At 42.5% G+C, this 21148-nt stretch overlaps 1 protein-coding gene across 2 annotated transcripts in view; it reads left to right on the top strand.

Moving 5' to 3' along the window:
- Nucleotides 1-21070, top strand: part of esyt1b (extended synaptotagmin-like protein 1b) — a 39884-nt gene extending 18814 nt beyond the window's left edge. Inside the window, exons 19-52 of one of the 2 annotated variants that reach the window (XM_036950328.1) lie at nt 939-1024; nt 1255-1303; nt 1456-1545; nt 1953-2048; nt 2229-2300; nt 2830-2916; nt 3046-3192; nt 3325-3434; nt 3530-3719; nt 3866-4042; nt 9257-9339; nt 9554-9602; nt 9739-9828; nt 9976-10071; nt 10262-10333; nt 10417-10503; nt 13712-13858; nt 14161-14294; nt 15102-15237; nt 15423-15529; nt 15661-15802; nt 15983-16159; nt 16485-16567; nt 16910-16958; nt 17160-17249; nt 17455-17550; nt 17789-17860; nt 17942-18028; nt 18196-18342; nt 18429-18565; nt 18847-18978; nt 19086-19188; nt 19443-19492; nt 19693-21070. In XM_036950328.1, the coding sequence (XP_036806223.1) occupies nt 939-1024; nt 1255-1303; nt 1456-1545; nt 1953-2048; nt 2229-2300; nt 2830-2916; nt 3046-3192; nt 3325-3434; nt 3530-3719; nt 3866-4042; nt 9257-9339; nt 9554-9602; nt 9739-9828; nt 9976-10071; nt 10262-10333; nt 10417-10503; nt 13712-13858; nt 14161-14294; nt 15102-15237; nt 15423-15529; nt 15661-15802; nt 15983-16159; nt 16485-16567; nt 16910-16958; nt 17160-17249; nt 17455-17550; nt 17789-17860; nt 17942-18028; nt 18196-18342; nt 18429-18565; nt 18847-18978; nt 19086-19188; nt 19443-19492; nt 19693-19720 (3498 nt within the window). In that variant the 3' untranslated portion in view covers nt 19721-21070. Of the gene's footprint in view, nt 1-938; nt 1025-1254; nt 1304-1455; nt 1546-1952; nt 2049-2228; nt 2301-2829; nt 2917-3045; nt 3193-3324; nt 3435-3514; nt 3720-3865; nt 4043-9256; nt 9340-9553; nt 9603-9738; nt 9829-9975; nt 10072-10261; nt 10334-10416; nt 10504-13711; nt 13859-14160; nt 14295-15101; nt 15238-15422; nt 15530-15660; nt 15803-15982; nt 16160-16484; nt 16568-16909; nt 16959-17159; nt 17250-17454; nt 17551-17788; nt 17861-17941; nt 18029-18195; nt 18343-18428; nt 18566-18846; nt 18979-19085; nt 19189-19442; nt 19493-19692 lie in introns of both variants that reach the window. The other variant, XM_021569148.2, reaches the window with a different exon arrangement.
- Nucleotides 21071-21148: the final 78 nt, after the last annotated feature.

Raw genomic sequence — 21148 nt, 5'->3', positions numbered from 1 at the left:
TATTGTTTCTAGTTTAGGTTAGTTACAACTGAAGTGTCCTGAATGCACATGTAACAGCTCTCGGTTGTAGAATGAAGAGTGGACCAAGGCGCAGCAGTGGTAGGCGTACATCGTCTTTTTATTGATGACACCAAAACAAAATAACAAAGACAAAAAACGAAAGCGCACAGTTCTGTCAGGCTCAGATACTAAACAGAAAACAAGATCCCACAAACTCAGGTGGAAAACAGGCTGCCTAAGTATGATTCCCAACTAGAGATTACGATAGACAGCTGCCTCCGATTGGGAACCACACTCGGCCAAAAACAAAGAAATAGAAAACATAGAATTTCCCACCCGAGTCACACCCTGACCTAACCAAACATAGAGAATAATAAGGATCTCTAAGGTCAGGGCGTGACAGCGCACCAGTTCAAAAGATTGACGAGTGACTGAAGTGACCTCATTGGAGCTGTGTGGAAGAGCCGGACCGCGCAATTGAAAGATGTTAATTCTGCCAATGAGAGGATTGCATTACATATTCTGCAAAGGCATTCATGCTTAGGATTGGACAAATCAGATGAAAAGGAGCTTCATGTCAAATTGAATGTCCATTAGTCTCACGTGAAATCCTCGTCTCGTCACATTTTCGTCAACTAAAATGAAAACTAATTTCTTACATTTATTGTTTTTTTTCATGGCATCTCATATCGTTATCGTCATTAGCTTTCGATAGGAAAAATCGGTCATGGGGCGAATATTTTTCGTCATAGTTATTGTTGACGAAATTAACACTGTTAACAACCAGGACAGCAGTCTACCAATGAGTATTTACACATTATTTGGAGGAAAATATTAGGTGACCTCAAAATCTCAGTGCTTCCCTGTGTGTTTCCAGTTTTAGTATGTAGGATATTGCTTTTACTGAAGCTGAAGCTGTGTGTTGTGTTGTCTCCCAGGTGGTTCTGACCACGCTGCCTGGCCAGGAGCTCCATGTAGAGATATTTGATAAGGACATGGACATGAAAGATGACTTCATGGGCAGGTATGCAGGTTGTGACCCAAATGGCAATATATTCTCTATATAGCGCACTACTTTAGGGTGTCATTTGGGATGCAAATGGAGTCTCTGGGAACTAGATAGATTTCTATGTGTGGTGACTTTGGCACCCCCTAGGGCATGGACATGTAACTCCCACGGATTAGATTTTGCTCCATTTTCCGTTTGTTTGTACAGTTTGTGCTCTAACCTGATATTCCTATGTACCTATACAGGTTGAAGATTAGTTTGAAGGATATCATCACCTCTCAATACACTGACCAGGTGAGATCTGCCTGCCTGCATCAGAGTTAACATGACTTCATACTTTCCTTCACACAAACAGACCACTGCATATGTTGCCATCCTATGTAAAAGCTCACTAGTTTCCCTGTTTCAGTGGTAGACTGCACTGAGTTGTTGTTTCTCTGTTCCAGTGGTACACTCTGAATGATGTGAAGTCAGGTCGTGTTCACCTGGTACTGGAGTGGGTACCTACAGTATCAGAACCAGACATACTGAACCAGGTCAGCCCTTCTTCCTCTTTTATTAGAGATATCGTATTGTGATAAGAGAATCTCTTTTGCAAAACATAAGCTTTATAATAGGCAGTATTACACAGTACAGTACACATTACACGTGTCATGGGGTTCCCGAGTGGCGCAGCGGTCTAAGGCACTGCATCTCGGTGCTAGAGACGTCACTACACACTATCACAACCGGCTGTGAATTTTGAGTCCAGTAGGGTGGCGCACAGTTGGACCAGGTTTGGCCGGGGTAGGCCGTTATTGTAAATAAGAATTTGTTCTTAACTGACTTGCCTAGTTAAATAAAATAAAAAATAAATAAAATCATTATACACACTGCCATCAGAGTAATGCATCCTTGTACACAGTGCCATACAGACCCAGTGACCTGTGTAAATGTCCCCAAGGTGTTCCAGTTCCAGTCCAGGCAGTCCTACCACAACAAGGCGGTTCCCTCTATGGCTCTACTCTTTGTGTTTGTGGAGAGGGCAGACGGCCTGCCAGTGAGTCTTTGCACCTCTTTCTCAGTTTGGAGGGGGTCTTATGATTTTGTGTGCAGGGCTAATGTTAATGATGTTTATGTTTAGAGGACTAATTATATTTTGCATATGAACCTGGGTGCCTCTTTTGTGCACGTGCAGTGTGTTTGTTTTGAATGTTTATTTATTGTGGCGTGTTTCCAGCTTAAGAAGAGTGGGAAGGAGCCAAAAGTTGGAGCTGAACTTGTTGTGGGGGGGACTTCCCATAAAACTACGGTGAGACAGACAACCCATTCAATGTGTCCTGTTAAAAATGGACATATGACACTGTAAAACCATTCAATGTGTCTTAAAAATAATATGGTCATATTAATATGGTATTCTACCCCAAGCCATAAGACTGCTGAACAATTAATCAAATGGCCACCCAGACTATTTACATTGACCCCTTTTGTTTTTACACTGCTGCTACTCGCTGTTTATTATCACTTTACCTCTACTTAGATGTACAAATCACCTCGACTAACCTGTACCCCCGCAGACTGTACCCCCACACATTGACTCTGTACCGGTACCCCCTGTATATAGCCTCGTTATTGTTATTTTATTATTACTTTTTGTTTTATTTTTTATTTCATTTTATTTAGTAAATATTTTCTTAACTCTATTCCTTGAACTGCATTGCTGGTTAAGGGCTTGTAAGTAAGCATTTCACGTATATGGCACATGTGACATACAATTTGATTTGATATTTTCATCTGTGACAGTGAATTACTGCTCATGCCTCCTTTCTATCTCTATTAAGGTGTGTGATCGCACCATCTCACCCCAGTGGGACGAGGCTTTTTACTTCCTGGTTCATGACCCCAGAGAAGAGCTCCTCATAGTGAAGGTAAGTGTGTATGTTAAAATATATTTTTTAGATCAGAGCTTAAAGATGTGGGTTTTTATAAAAGGGTACTATACTCTTCACAGAATTACGAGGTTATTCATTCATCTTCCATTTTCTCTTCTCCTCTAGTTGTCTCACAGTTGGACCTTGCCTATTGGTTCTCTGGTGGTACCAATCAGAGAGCTGCTGTCAGAACCAGATCTGGTCCTGGATCAGTGGCTGAGTCTGGATGGAGCCTCACCTGACAGTCAGATTCTACTGAGGGCTGAACTCAAGGTGAGACATACTTGCACTTAACAAACACTCGATTACTCTGTAGGAGTCACTTTAGACGTGTGTTAATTCAATGCATGATATTTTGTAATAAGGTTATATGGTGGTGTTATTAAATGTGTTGTTCTACTACAGCTGCTGTGTCCCAAGAAGTGTGAGATTGATGTGGAGAGGGCAGATCAATCCAGAGCTCAAGCCGCCTCTACTGCTGAACAGAGACTGGAGAGAAACACAGTGCAGAAGAGGTAGAACAAATGAGGGTGTACTAATACACACATACACACAAACACACACGATTAACCAATTTCTATTTTATTTCACCAAGTCTGCTCATGTCTAGTTCAGTGGACACTCCCAGTGCTCCAGTCCCCAGCCTTCCCTCTATCCCAGCACCAGAGCCAGAGAAGGCTAAGAGAGTAACAGCTACTGAGATGGTCTCTGGGAAAGTACCTGAGGAGCTCACTGAGGAACCCAGTCCCCCTGAAACACTGCCCACACACACCAACCCTAGTCCCAGCTTTGGCTCTGAGGTGAGATACAGTATACCAGTGAAGGCCATTATTACAGTTTTTTTTTTAGGTATACAGTATAGTACCACATACAGTACTGTGTGAATTAGGTATGTCATGCTATACTGCTGTATTTGTGCAGTCTTGTTACAAGTGTTTGTTTTTAGGGGCTGCTGAGAATCCACCTGCTGGAGGCCCAGAATCTTATCGCCAAGGACAACCTGATGGGGGGCCTGAAGAAGGGCAAGAGTGACCCCTATGTCAAGATCAACATCGGAGGGGTCATGTTTAAGAGTCATGTGATCAAGGAGAACCTCCACCCTATCTGGAATGAGATGTATGAGGTATGTATGGAGGGAGTTGTAGTTTTTAGGAAAAATGTGTTGTGTCTATATACATTTTAAACCGTAAACCCATATTAACTTGTTTTTTGTCAGTACAGCTCCATTTACATAATATATTATACAGTATTACATAATACTTAGAGTAGTGTTACATCGGTCTAATCATAAACACATAGTAGGGTGTTCACCAATAAAAGGATGAATGAATTAAATGTTTACACAAATATGCCCATTCAATTCAGTAAGAAAAACAACAGTCCAAAACCCATGTCTCTACCATACAGTGCGTTTGGAAAGTATTCAGACCTCTTGACTTTTTCCACATTTTACAGCCTTATTTTAAAATGTAACTGACATCACATGTACGTAAGTATTCAGACCCTTTAATCAGTATTTTGTTGAAGCACCTTTGGCAGCGATTACAGCCTTGAGTCTTGGGAATGATGCTACAAGCTGGGCGCACCTGTATTTGGCGAGTTTCTCCCATTCTTCTCTGCAGATCCTCTCAAGCTCTGTCAGGTTGGATGGGGAGCGTCGATGCACAGCTATTTTCAGTTTTCCAGAGATGTTAGATCGGGTTCAAGTCCGGACTCTTGCTGGGCCACTCAAGGATATTCAGAGACTTGTCCCGCAGCCACTCCTGCATTGTCTTGGCTGTGTGCTTAGGGTCGTTGTCCTGTTGGAAGGTGAACCTTCACCCCAGTCTGTGGTCCTGAGCGCTCTGGAGCAGGTTTTCATCAAGGATCTCTCTGTACTTTGCTCCGTTTTTTTTCCCTCGATCTTGACTAGTCTCCCAGTCTCTGCCGCTGAAAAACATCCCCACAACATGATGCTGTCACCACCATGCTTCACCTTAAGGATGGAGCCAGTTTTCCTCCAAATGTGACACTTGGCATTCAGGAAAAATAGTTAAATCTTGGTTTCATCAGACCAGAGAATCATGTTTCTCATGATTTGAGAGTCCTTTATGTGCCTTTTGGCAGGGCAGCCAGCTCTAGGAAGAGTGTTGGTGGGGATGGCATCCCAGGTGTACTCCAATCAAGTTGTAGAATCATCTCAAGGATGATCAATGGAAACAGGATGCACATGAGCTCAATTTCAAGTCCCATAGCAAAGGGTCTGAATACTTATGTAAATAAGGTATTTCTGTTTTAAAAAATGTATACATTTGCAAAAATTTAAAAAATAAAAAAAAGGTTTTCGCTTTGTCATTATGGGGTATAGTGTGTAGATTGATAATTACATTTTTTTTAAATCCAGAATAAAGCTGTATGACATTACTTTTGTGATTCAAGCATGACGCATCACCCATCAACTCACGTGGTTGTTATGACTTAAGCTCCACCCACTAAACCTGACCTGTATGGATCTCAGCCACTCCAACGAGTCCTCTGATTGGTCAAAACGTTCTGATAGTTTGAGACTAACCAGGATCTATCTATTCAAATAGGGACCACAGAGCCTGCCTCATCCAAATATCTACTATTCTTTTTGGCGGGGGTCTTTCAACCAATCACCCGCGAGTGAATGCACTTTTCAGGTCAGAGCACAGAGTCGTGCGTGTGCACATTTGTTGATATTCTTTGCTCGTTGATGAGTTATTAGCCCATTTGAGTTATTAGCCCAGTTATAGAGAAGTATAGGTCAGCCATGGGAGTCAATTCATGCAAAAATATACACAATAAGTATTTCAGCAGTTTTCGTGATATGTACAAAAAGTATTTCAGCAGATTTCGTGTGTTTTTTGTGTGGCTTAATTCGTGTGAAAAGACAAAAAAAATTGTGATTTTATTTGTAGGAAAAGACACATTTTTGTGCGACTTCATTGATAGTAAAAAAACTTTTGGGGGGGCCAACGAGTCAGGACTATGATAGATTTTGGGCAGTCGTGTTCTACACTGCTTTTTTTTGTGTCCCACATTTATTTATATAAAAACGTGTTAACAACCCAATATTGTTAATCAACCAGGTTGTCACCGAAATACATATAATATTATAGTTACCGTACGTTTTTAATTTTTTATTATTTAATGGCAATGCTGTTTTTTATGCTTGTTTTCACTTCATACTTTGGGATACTGGTACTATGTCGGATTTTATGAGGGTCGCCAGATTGGAGTAAAAATCTGTATTTGTCTGTGGTTTTTGTGGTATCGATGAAGGTATTTGATTTGGGAATGGGGATACATTTTCTTGATGGGAAATTAATTCAATAAATGTGGGGAAACAAAAGACCTGCAAAAAAAAATCTGTTTGTTTTAAATTCCCCTTGTGTACCGTCATAGTATTTTCAACTAAAACGAGTCTGGACTAAGCTCAATTAAGCCATATCAATGCAGTTAAACAGGTTAATGTAAAAAATAATGAATTTTGTTGGTTTATACTTATGGAACTTCCAAGGCCGTTTCATGATGATTAATATGGTCGTTTCAATCTCACGTCTAGTTATGTGATCTAGTGGTGGGAAGCATTCTGTTTTACAACATTGTGTTGGGTGTAATTACATTGATATAAGCTACAATGGGCGTGACGGATAGAAGTAGTCACCACACGTGGGATAGAGCCTTACATCAACGTTGCCTGAAGCTGAATGGAAAGTGCTATGCCTTGACCAGTTATTCAGAAGAAAATCCTCTGTGACTTTTATCATTATTACAATGTCTGCTAACATTGAACATAGCTTAAGTTTAGGGTATTTAATTAATTTAAACTATTCCCAAGTGATATGGGCAATAAACGGTTCCTTTTCCCTTAACGTGACCTGACCTAGACCCCCTTATCCCCCAGCTCTCTTCCCCCCTTATCAGTACTGCCACATGTGACCGTTTTCCCTGCACTCAGCCCCTCCCAAGCTTAATTGCACCCCTCATGTCTCCTATTATAACTAATGATTAACAATAGTTAAAGCTCAGAAATCCAAATCCACCACCTAAGTAATGTGTGGTCATTTGTAGAAGTTATCCTCAGAGTATGGTCATACAAATAAGATGTCAATGTCTGTTTTCTCACTGAAAAATGTATGTTTAGCCTAAATACTAAAATAAAATGCAGGTACTTACCAACACCCGCCTTCACACAACTAACTCCAAATCTGAGTAACTGTCTGTTAAATGGAATGTTGATGTCATCCGCATTGTGATGTCATCATTTATGACCACTCTTAAGGGTCCTGAGCCCTGTGCGCAGTTGCATAAAACACATTGAGTGGAAATGTTGTACAAAATCCACCATAATTGAATCTCAAAATCATTGAAATGGTTGAAAATAAACCATTTGTCACGTTTAAATATTTCCTGTGAATTATTATTTTTTTTTACATGTTTTTTCCAATTACCTTGACTGTTCTCTGAACAGAAAAGATATTTGCTTCAAGTAACTCCTAAGCAACCTGTATAGCTGTCACGACCGTCGTATGAATAATTAGACCAAGGCGCAGCGTGAGTAGAGTTCCACATTTTAATGATAGTGAAACTTCAAAAACAACAAAGATATAACGATCGTGAAATACGTAGCGCACGTAGGCACTCATAATTGGGAACCATACACACACCAACATAGAAATATAATACCTAGAAACCCCCCTAGTCACGACCTGACCTAAAACACCATGGAGAACCCCGAGGGCTCTCTATGGTCAGGGCGTGACAGTATCCCCCCCCCCCCCAAAGGGGTGCGGACTCCGACCGCAAAACCTGAAACTAGATGGGGAGGGTTAGGGTGGGCAACTAGCGTCGTTGGCGGCTCCGGTGCGGGACGTAGCACCCGCTCAGACAGTGGCTCGTCACTGGAGGCTCTGGGCCGTGGACCGTCGATGGTGGCTCCGGGGCGTGAACCGTCGCTGGAAGCTCCGGACCGTGAACTGTCGCTGGAGGCTCCGGACCGTGAACCATCGCTGGAGGCTCCGGACCGTGAACCGTCGCTGGAAGCTCCGGACCGTGAACCGTCGCTAGAAGCTCCGGACCGTGAACCGTCGCTGGAAGCTCCGGACCGTGAACCGTCGCTGGAAGCTCCGGACCGTGAACCGTCACTAGAGGTTCCGGGCTGTAGACCGTCGCTAGAGACTCCGGACTGTAAACACGCACTGGTGGACGAGTGCGGGGAGCCGGCAGAGGACGAACCGGGCTGGGGAGGCGCACTGGAGGCCTGGAGCTGGCACAGGTTGCACCGGGCTGCGGAGGCGCTCTGGAGGCCTGGTCCGTGGAGCCAGCACAGGTTGCACCGGACTGATGACACACTCCTCAAAACGTCTGCGCTGCAGCATACTACTAGCCAACATCTCTCCGATATCCCTCCTCAAACTGCTCCATCGACTCCCAGATGGTCTCTGGCTCTCTCCTTGGCCGACCACCCCTTGTGCCTCCCCCCCCCAAAAAACTTGGGGTTGCCCTTGGGCTGTTTGTGGCCGCGGACCCCGGCGTCGTTGCTGTCCTCCTTTATTCCTTGGCGACTCGCATCCACCTAGTATCTCTTCCCATGACCAACTCTCCTTCACCTCCTGGGCACGCTGCTTGGTCCTGTAGTGGTGGGATATTCTGTCACGACCGTCGTCTGAATAATTTGACCAAGGCGCAGCGTGAGCAGAGTTCCACATTTTAATGATAGTGAAACTTCCAAAACAACAAAGATATATAACAATCATGAAATACGTAGCGCACATAGGCACTCATACAAAACAATATCCCACATCGCAGGTGGGAAAAAGGACACACTAAGTATGATCCCCAATTAGAGGTAACGATCATCAGCTGCCTCCAATTGGGAACCATACACACACACACACCAACATATAAATATAATACCTAGAAACCCCCCTAGTCACGACCTGACCTAAAACACCACGGAGAACCCCGAAGGCTCTCTAAGGTCAGGGCGTGACAATAGCGACTATAGAATTGACCCCAGCTCTGGCCAAGTGTAACCAACACTGTATTCTGACTGTAGTCAACCTTGTTTTCGTCTTTAGCTCTCTGCAGCACGGTCTCTTCTTTCTCTATCTAATTGTGGTCTCTGTATGTGTAAACTGTTCTCTATAACTCCATGTCATGAAATATATTCCTCTCTGATGAGTGAAAATAGTGGAAATGCGTACTTTGTACACTTTACTGTAAAAATATTACTATAAAGTATTTTACATTTGGTCTATCACTGTCCGTTGTGCTCTATATGTGTGATTCCTCCCTATGGTTTTAACATCATTGTGATGTTTGTCCCCAGACTGTGATGAAACCACAGGCAGGTCAGGAGGTCAAGGTAGAGCTGTATGATAAAGACATGGACAAGGATGACTTCCTGGGCAGGTGAGAAACTGCTTTTGTGTCCAAAATGACACTCTATTCCCTATAGAGTACATTACTTTTGACCAGAGGCCATAGGGCGCTGGTCTGGTACTCAGCCGATGTCCTGTAATGTTTTGTTACCCTGTTGTTGTCTTGGTTTGAAGCATGCTTTGTAGTTCCCTGTAAGTGTTTAGTTTTACTTTGGTCTACAATGATGCGCCATTTTTTTGTACAGGTGTAACATCAGTATGAGAGACATCATACACTCCCAGTATACAGACCAGGTAAGGTTTACATGTCTCCCTCTTCTCTTGTACTAAATAATGTCTGTACTCTCTTTCATTGGAACACTCATCTTCATATTGCATTACTTTTAGTTTCAGAACACTCTATCTGATGTGTGATTTGTGTCTGTTCCAGTGGTACACTCTGAATGATGTGAAGTCAGGTCGTGTTCACCTGGTACTGGAGTGGGTACCTACAGAATCAGAACCAGACAGACTGGATCAGGTCAGTTCTATTTCTCTCCTCTCTGTCTCTACAAATGTTGTTTTTTTCCCCCTTCTTCTTTTGCCCTATCTCTCATTCTATTACTCGTTTTTAACCTTTTAACCACCTGTTTTGATGTGATTTAACTCTAACCTCCTCATGTTCCAGGTGCTGCAGCTGCAGTCTCTCCAGTCCTACCAGAACAAGGCTGTTCCCTCTACTGCTTTGCTCTTCGTCTACATGGATAGAGCCCACTCACTTCCTGTGAGTCACCTCAGACACTGAGCCACTTTGAGCTTATGAACCCTGGCATTGGTTTGCTGTCATTGGGTCTGTTGTCTTTTACAGCTGTAATATGGGTTAAGCACAGATGTTGCTTTTTTATTTTGTCTCGTGTCTCACAATGATTTTTTGTTAGGACTGTTGTATTGTTTGATCTCTATGTTTTTTGTAGTTTAAGAAGAGTGGGAAGGAGCCAAAGGCTGGAGCTGAGCTAGTTCTGGGGAAGACAACCTACAGAACCAAGGTGAGATACAGTACATGTAGAGCTGAGATGTTTGACTTGTAACAGGATCTGCCTTGAATGTGAACTTATTTGTCTCTCTGAAGGTGTGTGATCGCACCAATTCCCCCCAGTGGGATGAGGCTTTCTACTTCCTGGTTCGTGACCCCAGAGAGGAGATACTCATAGTGAAGGTGAGAGTTCAGTCTGCTTCAGGATGGAGTTGCTAAACATGGATAATGTTTAATCTAAACATAATGTCACTCACTAGGGGTGTAACGGTACACATATTCGTACCGAACCGTTCGGTAAAGGGACCTTAGTTCGGTCTGCATTGTGAACCCGAAGGAATAAATACCTTTTGCCACATTTCAGGCTTCAAACATAAAGATATAAAACTGTATTTTTTTGTGAAGAATCAACTACAAGTGGGACACAATCATGAAGTGGAACGACATTTATTGGATATTTCAAACTTTTTTAACAAATCAAAAACTGAAAAATTGGGCGTGCAAAATTATTCAGCCCCTTTACTTTCAGTGCAGCAAACTCTCTCCAGAAGTTCAGTGAGGATCTCTGAATGATCCAATGTTGACCTAAATGACTAATGATGATAAATACAATCCACCTGTGTGTAATCAAGTCTCCGTATAAATGCACCTGCACTGTGATAGTCTCAGAGGTCCGTTAAAAGCTCAGAGAGCATCATGAAGAACAAGGAACACACCAGGCAGGTCCGAGATACTGTTGTGAAGAAGTTTAAAGCCGGATTTGGATACAAAAATATTTCCCAAGCTTTAAACATCCCAAGGAGCACTGTGCAAGCGATAATATTGAAATGGAAGGAGTATCAGACCACTGCAAATCTACCAAGACCTGGCCGTCCCTCTAAACTTTCAGCTCATACAAGGAGAAGACTGATCAGAGATGCAGCCAAGAGGCCCATGATCACTCTGGATGAACTGCAGAGATCTACAGCTGAGGTGGGAGACTCTGTCCATAGGACAACAATCAGTCGTATATTGCACAAATCTGGCCTTTATGGAAGAGTGGCAAGAAGAAAGCCATTTCTTAAAGATATCCATAAAAAGTGTTGTTTAAAGTTTGCCACAAGCCACCTGGGAGACACACCAAACATGTGGAAGAAGGTGCTCTGGTCAGATGAAACCAAAATTGAACTTTTTGGCAACAATGCAAAACGTTATGTTTGGCGTAAAAGCAACACAGCTGAACACATCATCCCCACTGTCAAACATGGTGGTGGCAGCATCATGGTTTGGGCCTGCTTTTCTTCAGCAGGGACAGGGAAGATGGTTAAAATTGATGGGAAGATGGATGGAGCCAAATACAGGACCATTCTGGAAGAAAACCTGATGGAGTCTGCAAAAGACCTGAGACTGGGATGGAGATTTGTCTTCCAACAAGACAATGATCCAAAACATAAAGCAAAATCTACAATGGAATGGTTCAAAAATAAACATATCCAGGTGTTAGAATGGCCAAGTCAAAGTCCAGACCTGAATCCAATCGAGAATCTGTGGAAAGAACTGAAAACTGCTGTTCACAAATGCTCTCCATCCAACCTCACTGAGCTCGAGCTGTTTTGCAAGGAGGAATGGGAAAAAATGTCAGTCTCTCGATGTGCAAAACTGATGTTTGAAGCCTGAAATGTGGCAAAAGGTCGCAAAGTTCAAGGGGGCCGAATACTTTCGCAAGGCACTGTATATTGGCAAAATAAAAACACTAAGCCTATATACTTTGCGTTGTAGGCCTATGCCTCTTGAGTAAATCTGAGCTGACATTTCAGGCTATTCCGTTAAAATAACTAGAGCCTATGAGCCTATGTAAACGTTGTAATCAAAATTAAAATCTTAATGGCCGCATTTCAAATTGTCCTTTTGTGAAGCGCAGCCAGGTACTAGTTCTGTATGATGGCGAGTGGTGGGATCGATTCACCAGAATTGGAGGATCCTCCATCATTTAAATCTCCAGGTTGGGAACATTTTGGATTCTCAGTAGATTACAACGACGATGGACAGAGAGTTGTGGGTAAAAGATTAACAGTATGTCGCCACGCTCAACGAGAATAGCTTATGCAGCTGCCAACAACTCAAATATGTTGGCACATTTACGCTGACATCACCCGAGTATACCGGAGCAAGATGGAAAGGCAATTGTCTCCCCTCTGCATTCATGCAGCCCTTGGCAGCTGATTCTGACCTGGCCAAAGAAATTACAAGAGCGATAGGTAGGCTATGTTTATATATTTTTTACAGTATTTGGTTTATAGCACCCTGTAGTGTGGTGCGTACTGGCGGAAGAGAAGTCAGGCGCAGGAGAGCGGAAACTGATTTACAACGGTTTCGTTTAATATCCATAAACCACCGCCAACAGAACAATACAATAAATGGGTCAAACAAAACCCGGTAAATACCAGCATACCGTTGCACAAGCACTACAAGAAACAATTACCGACAAGGACATGCGGGGGAACAGAGGGTTAAAAACACAACATGTAATTGATGGAATTGGAACCAGGTGTGATGGAAGACAAGACAAAACCAATGGAAAATGAAAGTGCTCGAGCCACGTTACGAACTTCCCTCTTGCACCCATTTCAGCAAACAGGTAGTACCCGCTCTATATAAGCAAGCCAAAGCCGAAGTTTTCAATGAATTGGCCAATGCACCCTGTGTTGCGCTTACTTCACAGTGACAGCCTATCATATTACGCCAGAGTGGGAGATGTAAACAGGGCGTGTCTGTAGCACAGTACGAGAGTCACAAGTGCGCAACTGGCACTAAATGAGGCAGTGTCTTGGTGCGTTCGTAACCAAGTAGGAAGTGGAATTTTACCACATTACGACTGGGAAAAATCCTTGTGAATGGCCCTCCAACTTCTAATTTAGTGGGAAACTCATCTATAGTTCTGAGCACCCACTTGTCCCACATGGTGACCTCTGATGGTACCTACTAAGGAAATGTCTCTATATATCAGCATTTTCGGGAGTTAAATGCAACAACAAAATATTATTCATAAAAAGCCATCTATTATTGTGTATTTTTTACTTTATAATTTGTTTTCAAGCCTAATAGCTGTACTCTTAGTTTATAGTTGACGTAGCTTGTTGGCAGTTAGACAATTGTTCAAATCACATGAATGGGTCCAACTGGTATTTCCACCTCCCATAATGCCCAACATAACAATCCTGTCACAACAGTCAATCTTGGGAACATTGTGAATGGCATTTAATTGCCCCGCTGTACCGAAACCAAACCGAACCATAACCCCACTGTAAACAGCTTGCACAGTCACTGTTAAATGCAATTCATCCATACAAATCTCCCATTCTACCCTTTTCTCTTTTCCTTTCTAATTCACTCTGTATTTAAATTTCTCTAGCTCTCCAGTGCTTGGGATCAGGCGATAGGTTCTCTGGTGGTACCAATCAGAGAACTGCTGTCAAAACCAGATCTGGTCCTGGATCAGTGGCTGAGTCTGGATGGAGCCTCACCTGACAGTCAGATTCTACTGAGGGCTGAACTCAAGGTGAGACACACACACTCATACTCGCACTCACAAACATCAACTATCAATGTGAGGAACAGAATGTGCCATATAGTACACAAAGTGCATTTATGTCATTTAGCAGACGCTCTTATCCAGAGCGACTTACACTAGTGAGTGCATACATTTTTGGTCCCCGTGGAAATTAAACCCATAACCCTGGCGTTGCAAGTGCCATGCTCTACCAACAGAGCCACATGGGACATGTTATGTACTCCTCCTGCACCTAGCAGTCTAATCTTAAAGCTATTGGTAAGTAATTAGCTGCATGTTTTCGTTCACAGATCCTGAACTCAAAGATGACTGAGGGTGTTGGGCTACCACAAGGTCCAGAAACTATTACTCTTGGGAGATACAGTGAGGAGCAAGTTACTGCGACCAATGAGGAGGAACAACACAATGAGGTGCCATCTGAGGAGTGAGTTTTGTCTTGGCCCCTCCCAGTATTCAAATTGTTGAATTGTAATTATAAGTTGATTGCAAATGCAAGTGAATGCAGTGTAGGGTTTTCACGTGGCAAGGGACAAAACATGAAGCGGACAACATTTCCTGAAGAAAACAGTCCTAATGTTGGAAACAAGCAGCCTCGTGTTTGTAACGTACTGGGTGTAGTGGGTGAGAAGTCAGGTGCAGGAAGCAGAGAGTTCAGGGTAGTGCTATATTTAATGCACAAAACGGCGAACATAAGCCAACCCCACGAAACACAGGGCGCACAACAAAACAAATGCCCCAAACACGGGGACTTAAACAGTCCAGCAAAACCCACGAAATGGGAAACACGTAACACACAGACGTGCACACAAGTTACACAAAACAACCCCGCACAAAGAGCAGGCGGGCCTACCGGTAAATAAAGCCCGACTAATCAGCCTAAAACACAAACTGGTGAAACCAATAACCAGAAAGGGGAAAAGGGATCAGTTGCAGCTAGTAGGCCGGTGACGACGACCGCCGAGCGCCACCCGAACAGGAAGGAGAGCCACCTTCGGTAGGAGTCGTGACAATGTTGTCCCCCAGAATGACATGTTTTTTTTATTGCACGCAATATATTACATACAGCAGGTTTTTTAAAGGACCAAAGAGTTGAATCTGCTTTGTGTTTTCCTTTTTGCCACGGAAAATCAGGTATCGTATGTTTGTGATACTGGTACCGTGACAACCCTAATAAAGTGTATGTAAATGATAAAACTCTTCAACATGTGTGTCTCTTTGTGTTTATTCTCAGGTCTGTTGCAGTCTCCAGCCAACCCGCTGTCTCAGAACCGGAAGAAGAAGAGGTCTTTGAGGCTGCCAAAGAAGACCCCAGCCCTCCTGAGACACTCCCCACGCACACCGGCCCTGATCCCAGCTTTGATACTGAGGTGAGATCCTGGATGTGGATGTCTGTATATGCGTTTCAAGATGCATTCTGTGGATGTGTTTTTATTGAAACCAAGAGTTTATGTATTAACAAGACAGATTCTGATTGATTTTGATATGAATTGCATGACCGACTACAACTTTATAGCTGCAGGTGAAAGTATTGACGTGTGTTTTTGACCGACAGATCGAGGAGCCAGAAGACAGTGAGGTGGAGGAACCTATCACCATCACCCAACAGTCAGTCACAGCAGACACTGAGGAGCAAGAACCCTGGCAGAGGCCAACAGCAGGGTGAGCTCCATTCAACAACGCATGCAGAGAGCTTTTCATGTACTCTGACTCTGCATAGACAATCTTCAGTGTGGTGAAGCAACTATAAACATGCTGTGTGTGTGTTTGTGTTCCTATGTGTGTATACTCAGGTCTGGTATAGAAGACATTGCCAGAGCTACAGTGTTTAGCCTTCCCTCTGTGTCTGTACCTGAGAAAGCTGAGGCCATGCCTGATGTCGTCCTTGAAACCCGCCCTCCTCACACAACACCTAACCCCAGCTTTGGCACAGAGGTGGGTGCTTCACTGAAGAGACAACACAAATATATTGCTTAGACCAATAGTTTGAACCAAAATGTAAAGGATTAAACCAAAAATGTATCAAAAAGACTATAATATTTCATATTTTGATAATAATAGGATGCCTTCAAAACGTGCTTGAGTGTCACTGGGGTTATGTTGTTTGTCCTGTAGGGGGTGATGAGAATCCACCTATTGGAGGGCAAGGATCTGGTTGCCATGGATAAACTGATGGGGGGCCTGAAGAAGGGCAAGAGTGACCCCTACGTCAAGATCAACATCGGAGGGGTCAAGTTTAAGAGTCATGTGATCAAGGAGAACCTCAACCCTATCTGGAACGAGATGTATGAGGTATGGAGGGAGTTGGAGTTTTTAGGAAAGCTCATCTCTCTAGGACAGGGTGTTGGACATTGTGCACATTTAAATGAGCAGTAAAATGTATTGTGCGGTGCCTTAAAAAGTAAAAGCTATACATTTTAGAGTTTAGAGTAGAGATCGTTTGTATGAGCTGCAGTGTCTCCACTCGTGGATCATTATGAAGGGTTTTGTCGTAAAAATGTATCTGAGACCACTAGAAGTTTGTGACCTTTGTACATTTTCTTCCTTATTATCATGTAATAGTATTATTTGTGTTTAGTTTTGTTGTTATTGATTTTCCCTGATGTGTGTTTCCCAGACTGTGCTGACCCCCCAGGCTAGAGAGGAGATCCAGGTAGAGCTGTATGATAAAGACATGGACTCTGATGACTTCCTGGGCAGGTGTGTTCTAACTGGACAACTATACACTGTTTAATGAGTAACCTGTTATTGATACTCAAGTGATAGTCCCAAATGGCACCCTATTCCCTTTATAGTCCACTACTTTTGACCAGAGCCCTATGAGCCCTGGTCAAAAATAGTGCACCAAGTGAGGAAAAAGAGTGCAATTTGGGATGCACACAAGATAAGATGTACTGTCTTTATACACTTTGGCCTTATGGTAAACGGCTTTGCAAAGTTTTCTACTTTTCTACTATTACGTATCAAACAGATCTATATAAAAAGTCACAAGAATCTAATGCCAAAAAGTTGCCAAAACTTTGTAGTTTTTTTTGTGTGCAGGTTCATGATCAGGCTGAGTGATGTCATCAGGTCCCAGTACACAGACCAGGTGAGTCAAGAGTCTTTATACAGGACGTCAGGGCAGAGTTTGGAATTGATTTAATTCCTCTGTCCTGTGGCCCTTTTATCACTTGTAATAAAAGTTTTGATTGTGAGGTTATTACTGTTGTCACAGTCTAGCTTTACATTCTACCTCTACTGAATTTGCCAGATTTGTACACAGTCTAAAGCGTATATTTCTGTGTTCCAGTGGTACACTCTGAATGAAGTGAAGTCAGGTCGTGTACATCTGGTACTGGAGTGGGTACCTACAGTATCACAACCAGACAGACTGGATCAGGTCAGTCCAACTCCTTTCTCAGTTTCTTCTGTCTCTCTCATCTCCTATCTTTTCCCTCCCCATCCTATCAGTCACTCCAAGAAAGTATTTCTATTTGCAGAAAGCAGTTGATTCACATTCCATAACTCCTGCTATGTGGCATAACAGAGCACAGCATTAGTATCACGAGATGTCTCAATGTAACTCTTTCCTCCCCAACCTCCAGGTGCTGCAGCTGCAGTCTCTCCAGTCCTACCAGAACAAGGCTGTTCCATCTACTGCTCTCCTCTTTGTCTATATGGACAGAGCCCACTCACTGCCTGTGAGTCACCTTTGACCTTTTACCTCTGATGGGATTCTGTTGTCATGTTGCCATGATCTTGATGGCCTACTGTCATCTGATGTTTGTGATAAACTGTGATGCTTCACTTGGTTATTTTCTCTTGTGTTGTTTCACTGCTGATACATTATCTCACCATAATAGTCTTACATTATCAATTTTCTTCCCTTATCAGTTATGTCACTAATTGATCTAGAGTGACCTTTATCTGTGTTTCTAGTTAAAGAAGAGTGGGAAGGAGCCAAAGGCTGGAGCTGAGCTAGCTCTGGGGAAGACAACCTACAGAACCAAGGTGAGACTCAGCTTACAATATCACGCTTGTAATTTGTCTTAGATTGACCAACTAACGTCTCTTTTCCCTATCTCTCTTAAGGTGTGTGATCGCACCCACTCCCCCCAGTGGGACGAGGCTTTCTACTTCCTGGTTCGTGACCCCAAAGAAGAGATGCTCATAGTGAAGGTGAGTGGTTGTTTGAGTGTCATTGCAAGCACTTTGCTTTTTCTTGCGTTACTCATTTACAACAAAATACAATTTCTTTATTGTCCATTAATGTGGACATTTTGTTCAGGTCAGCAGCAGGTCAGTCACTTAAGGGTGTCTCTGTCTCTCTCTATCTCTACATGTAGCTCTCCAGTGCTTGGGATCAGGCGATGGGTTCTCTGGTGGTACCAATCAGAGAGCTGCTGTTAGAACCAGATCTGGTCCTGGATCAGTGGCTGCACCTGGATGGGGCCTCACCTGACAGTCAGATTCTACTGAGGGCTGAGCTTAAGGTGAAACACACACACACACACACACACTTCTGTATCCTCTATTGTTACTGTTGAAATTATTACTTACAAAGTGTATCTTTCAACAGATTCTGGACTCTAAAATGGTGGAGCTGATAGGTCAAGGGACACTGCCGTGCACTGCAGGAAACTGTGGGCAGGTGAAGCTGTCTCTTTCCTATGCCTCAAAGGAGAAGAAACTCACAATTGCAGTCCATGCCTGCAGGTCTGCATCTGAGTGTCTGCATCAACTCAACTCTTTTCATGTTGCAAGAGCACAGAGTTTGTCATTGTCAGGTCACATGATGGTCTACAAACACTACTGCCCCCTACATATAGCCTAGTTTTGAACTCACTGCTAAAGAAAGGGTCCATTCATGTAATGATATCACTATTATATATTTTCAACAAATTCCTCATACTGTACCTCTTTCTCTTACTTTACCATTTGACCACACTGGTTTTTAAGGCCATGGATCATGTTATATGTTGTGTGTTTCTGTATAGGGATCTGGAGTCCTCCAGTAAGGATGGCCTGGACACCTACATCTCCCTCATGCTGCTGCCAGACAAAACCAAGGCCACCAAGAAGAAGACAAGCGTCAAGAAGAGAGACCTGAACCCAGAATATAACGAGAGGTGTGAGATGTTATATGTGTGTGTCTCACTGCCAACTGAGTCATTTGAACTTATCTGTGTTAAATGGCAGCAGAGTGTAAAAGTATTGTCCCTGCCCCTCTGTGTAGGTTTGAATTTGATCTGTCTGTGGAGGAGGCCAGGCGCAGGCGTCTGAGTGTGTCGGTGAAGAACAGCTCAGCGTCCTTCAGGAGCAGCGATATCATTGGACAGGTCAGCCTGGGCTTGGATTACAGCATCTTCTTTTATGGCTATATTTTACTCATCATACTAAACTGTATCAGCTGGGTAGCTTTGGAGTAAACATGGGTGTCTGAACATTGTTTTTTTTTTCTTTCTCACCTGGTGCAAATGATGACTCATGCTTCTGTTCCACCCATGCAATATCATGTTAGTATTATGCAAATGGAACTTGTTTTGAATGCTGTGTATAGTAATATTTGTTCTTATCAAACTTCTTCTTTCAGGTGCACATAGAGCTGGCTCAGATTGACCTGGCCTCTGGTGTCACAGAATGGTGAGTAGTAGCCATAAAACAGGTAGCAATTAACAAATGGATTGATTGCGCTAACGAAGGTCGGTTGACTGACAATTTAGCCATAATACACTGACCTTGACGCTGTTATTATGTGTGCGTCTTCTCGTTGGAGTGGTAGCCATACAAAATGATTGGTTAATTAATTAAACCACTTGTACTTTACTTTAACCCTCCCACAGGTTTGACTTGAAAGAGGAGGCTGAATAGTGGATCTGTCTGCAGCTGTCATACCTGTTATACCACAGGTTTAAAGTTAACCTGTACAGCCTAACTCACGCTGATGCCTTCCCCCACCTACCTTTACCGCTGCTGCAGCCTGCTCTGTCCTTTCACCTCTCGTCACTTGTCTGCCTGTTAATGTCTATCTCTATATATTCACATATCAATATTATCACTAAAGACAGGGCAACTCAATACGTCAGACAATCTGGATTGGACCAGAAAGTCAGTATTAGACAGTTTAATCTGAAGTTTATACCTAGTATTAATAGTTATGATGTAATAGTTATGAAGGTCAAAATGTGTATATACTTACGGATGTTACACACTTTAAGGAGGTTAAGGGTTATACCTGCGTACTTTAAGAACTGATGAGGGTTATACCTGCTTATGAAAGTTACTTTTTAAATGTATATTACCAACTTGTTAGGGTTATTTGAAGATCATTTGAAGGTTATGTACGTTGAAGGTTAATGTACTAATGAATGATAGTTATATGCATTTATCTCGCCAGTGAGGAAGGAGTTCATGTTATCAAGGTAAAGAAACTCTTTCCTTAAACAGGAAGTGAATAGGGACCAGCAAAATGCGTTGTCAGGATACAGTATCAGTTCGGTATTTGATAATACCAAAGTAACAAACATGATTTGGAAGATATATCAGGGAATTCCATAATATATTATGGAATGTTATTTGTTGTGGGTTGTTAAGCATGTTAATATTAATAGAAGGATAATGAGGAATATGTAAGATTGAAAGTACAGTATTATGGGCTTAGATACAGTATGGGCCCTTGCATATTCAGTCTCATGTAGTCAGATACACAATACACCTTAACCCACACGCCTTTACTCAGTGTCTAGTCAGGAACCTCCCTTACTAAAAGAGCATTGCTTTTATGTTACCTTACTTTGCCTTATGTTATTAAACAGAGACTACCACTATAGTATATAACAATGATATATACAGTACTGTCATCCATATATTATCCATGTGAAATGCACCCAATAGCCAAAGTCACTGATAATACAGATCCCAGTGGGGTTCAAATGTGTTAAATGGAGTGTTAACAGTTATTCCTTTCAAACTATTTATCCTGCCATTTCATTGTCATAGTGTTTGTTATGCTCCATTCCATTTTGTTACATATCTTTTTGTTTAAACTTTTAAAATATTTTACTTGCCCTTGTGTTACTATACTGCTTTGATGTGTTTTACATTTGTGTATTTTTGTTTTATTGCAGCAGATTTTTTAACGCATTACAGTTGTGCATATATGCATATAACTTTGCCAAAATGAAAATTCCTTTGAAAAAATAAAGATGGTAATACAATCAGTGTGCATCGTGGCAGTCAAACACTTTTTGCACCTTAAGAGAGCAATCTGGTACAGAAACTAGTCCCTAAGTCCTACAA

The sequence above is a fragment of the Oncorhynchus mykiss genome, chromosome 17 (assembly GCF_013265735.2).
Source record: "Oncorhynchus mykiss isolate Arlee chromosome 17, USDA_OmykA_1.1, whole genome shotgun sequence".
NCBI lineage: Eukaryota > Metazoa > Chordata > Actinopteri > Salmoniformes > Salmonidae > Oncorhynchus > Oncorhynchus mykiss.
The sequence above is the reverse complement of the archived record's forward strand: the minus strand, read 5'-3'. Positions and strand labels throughout refer to the sequence as shown.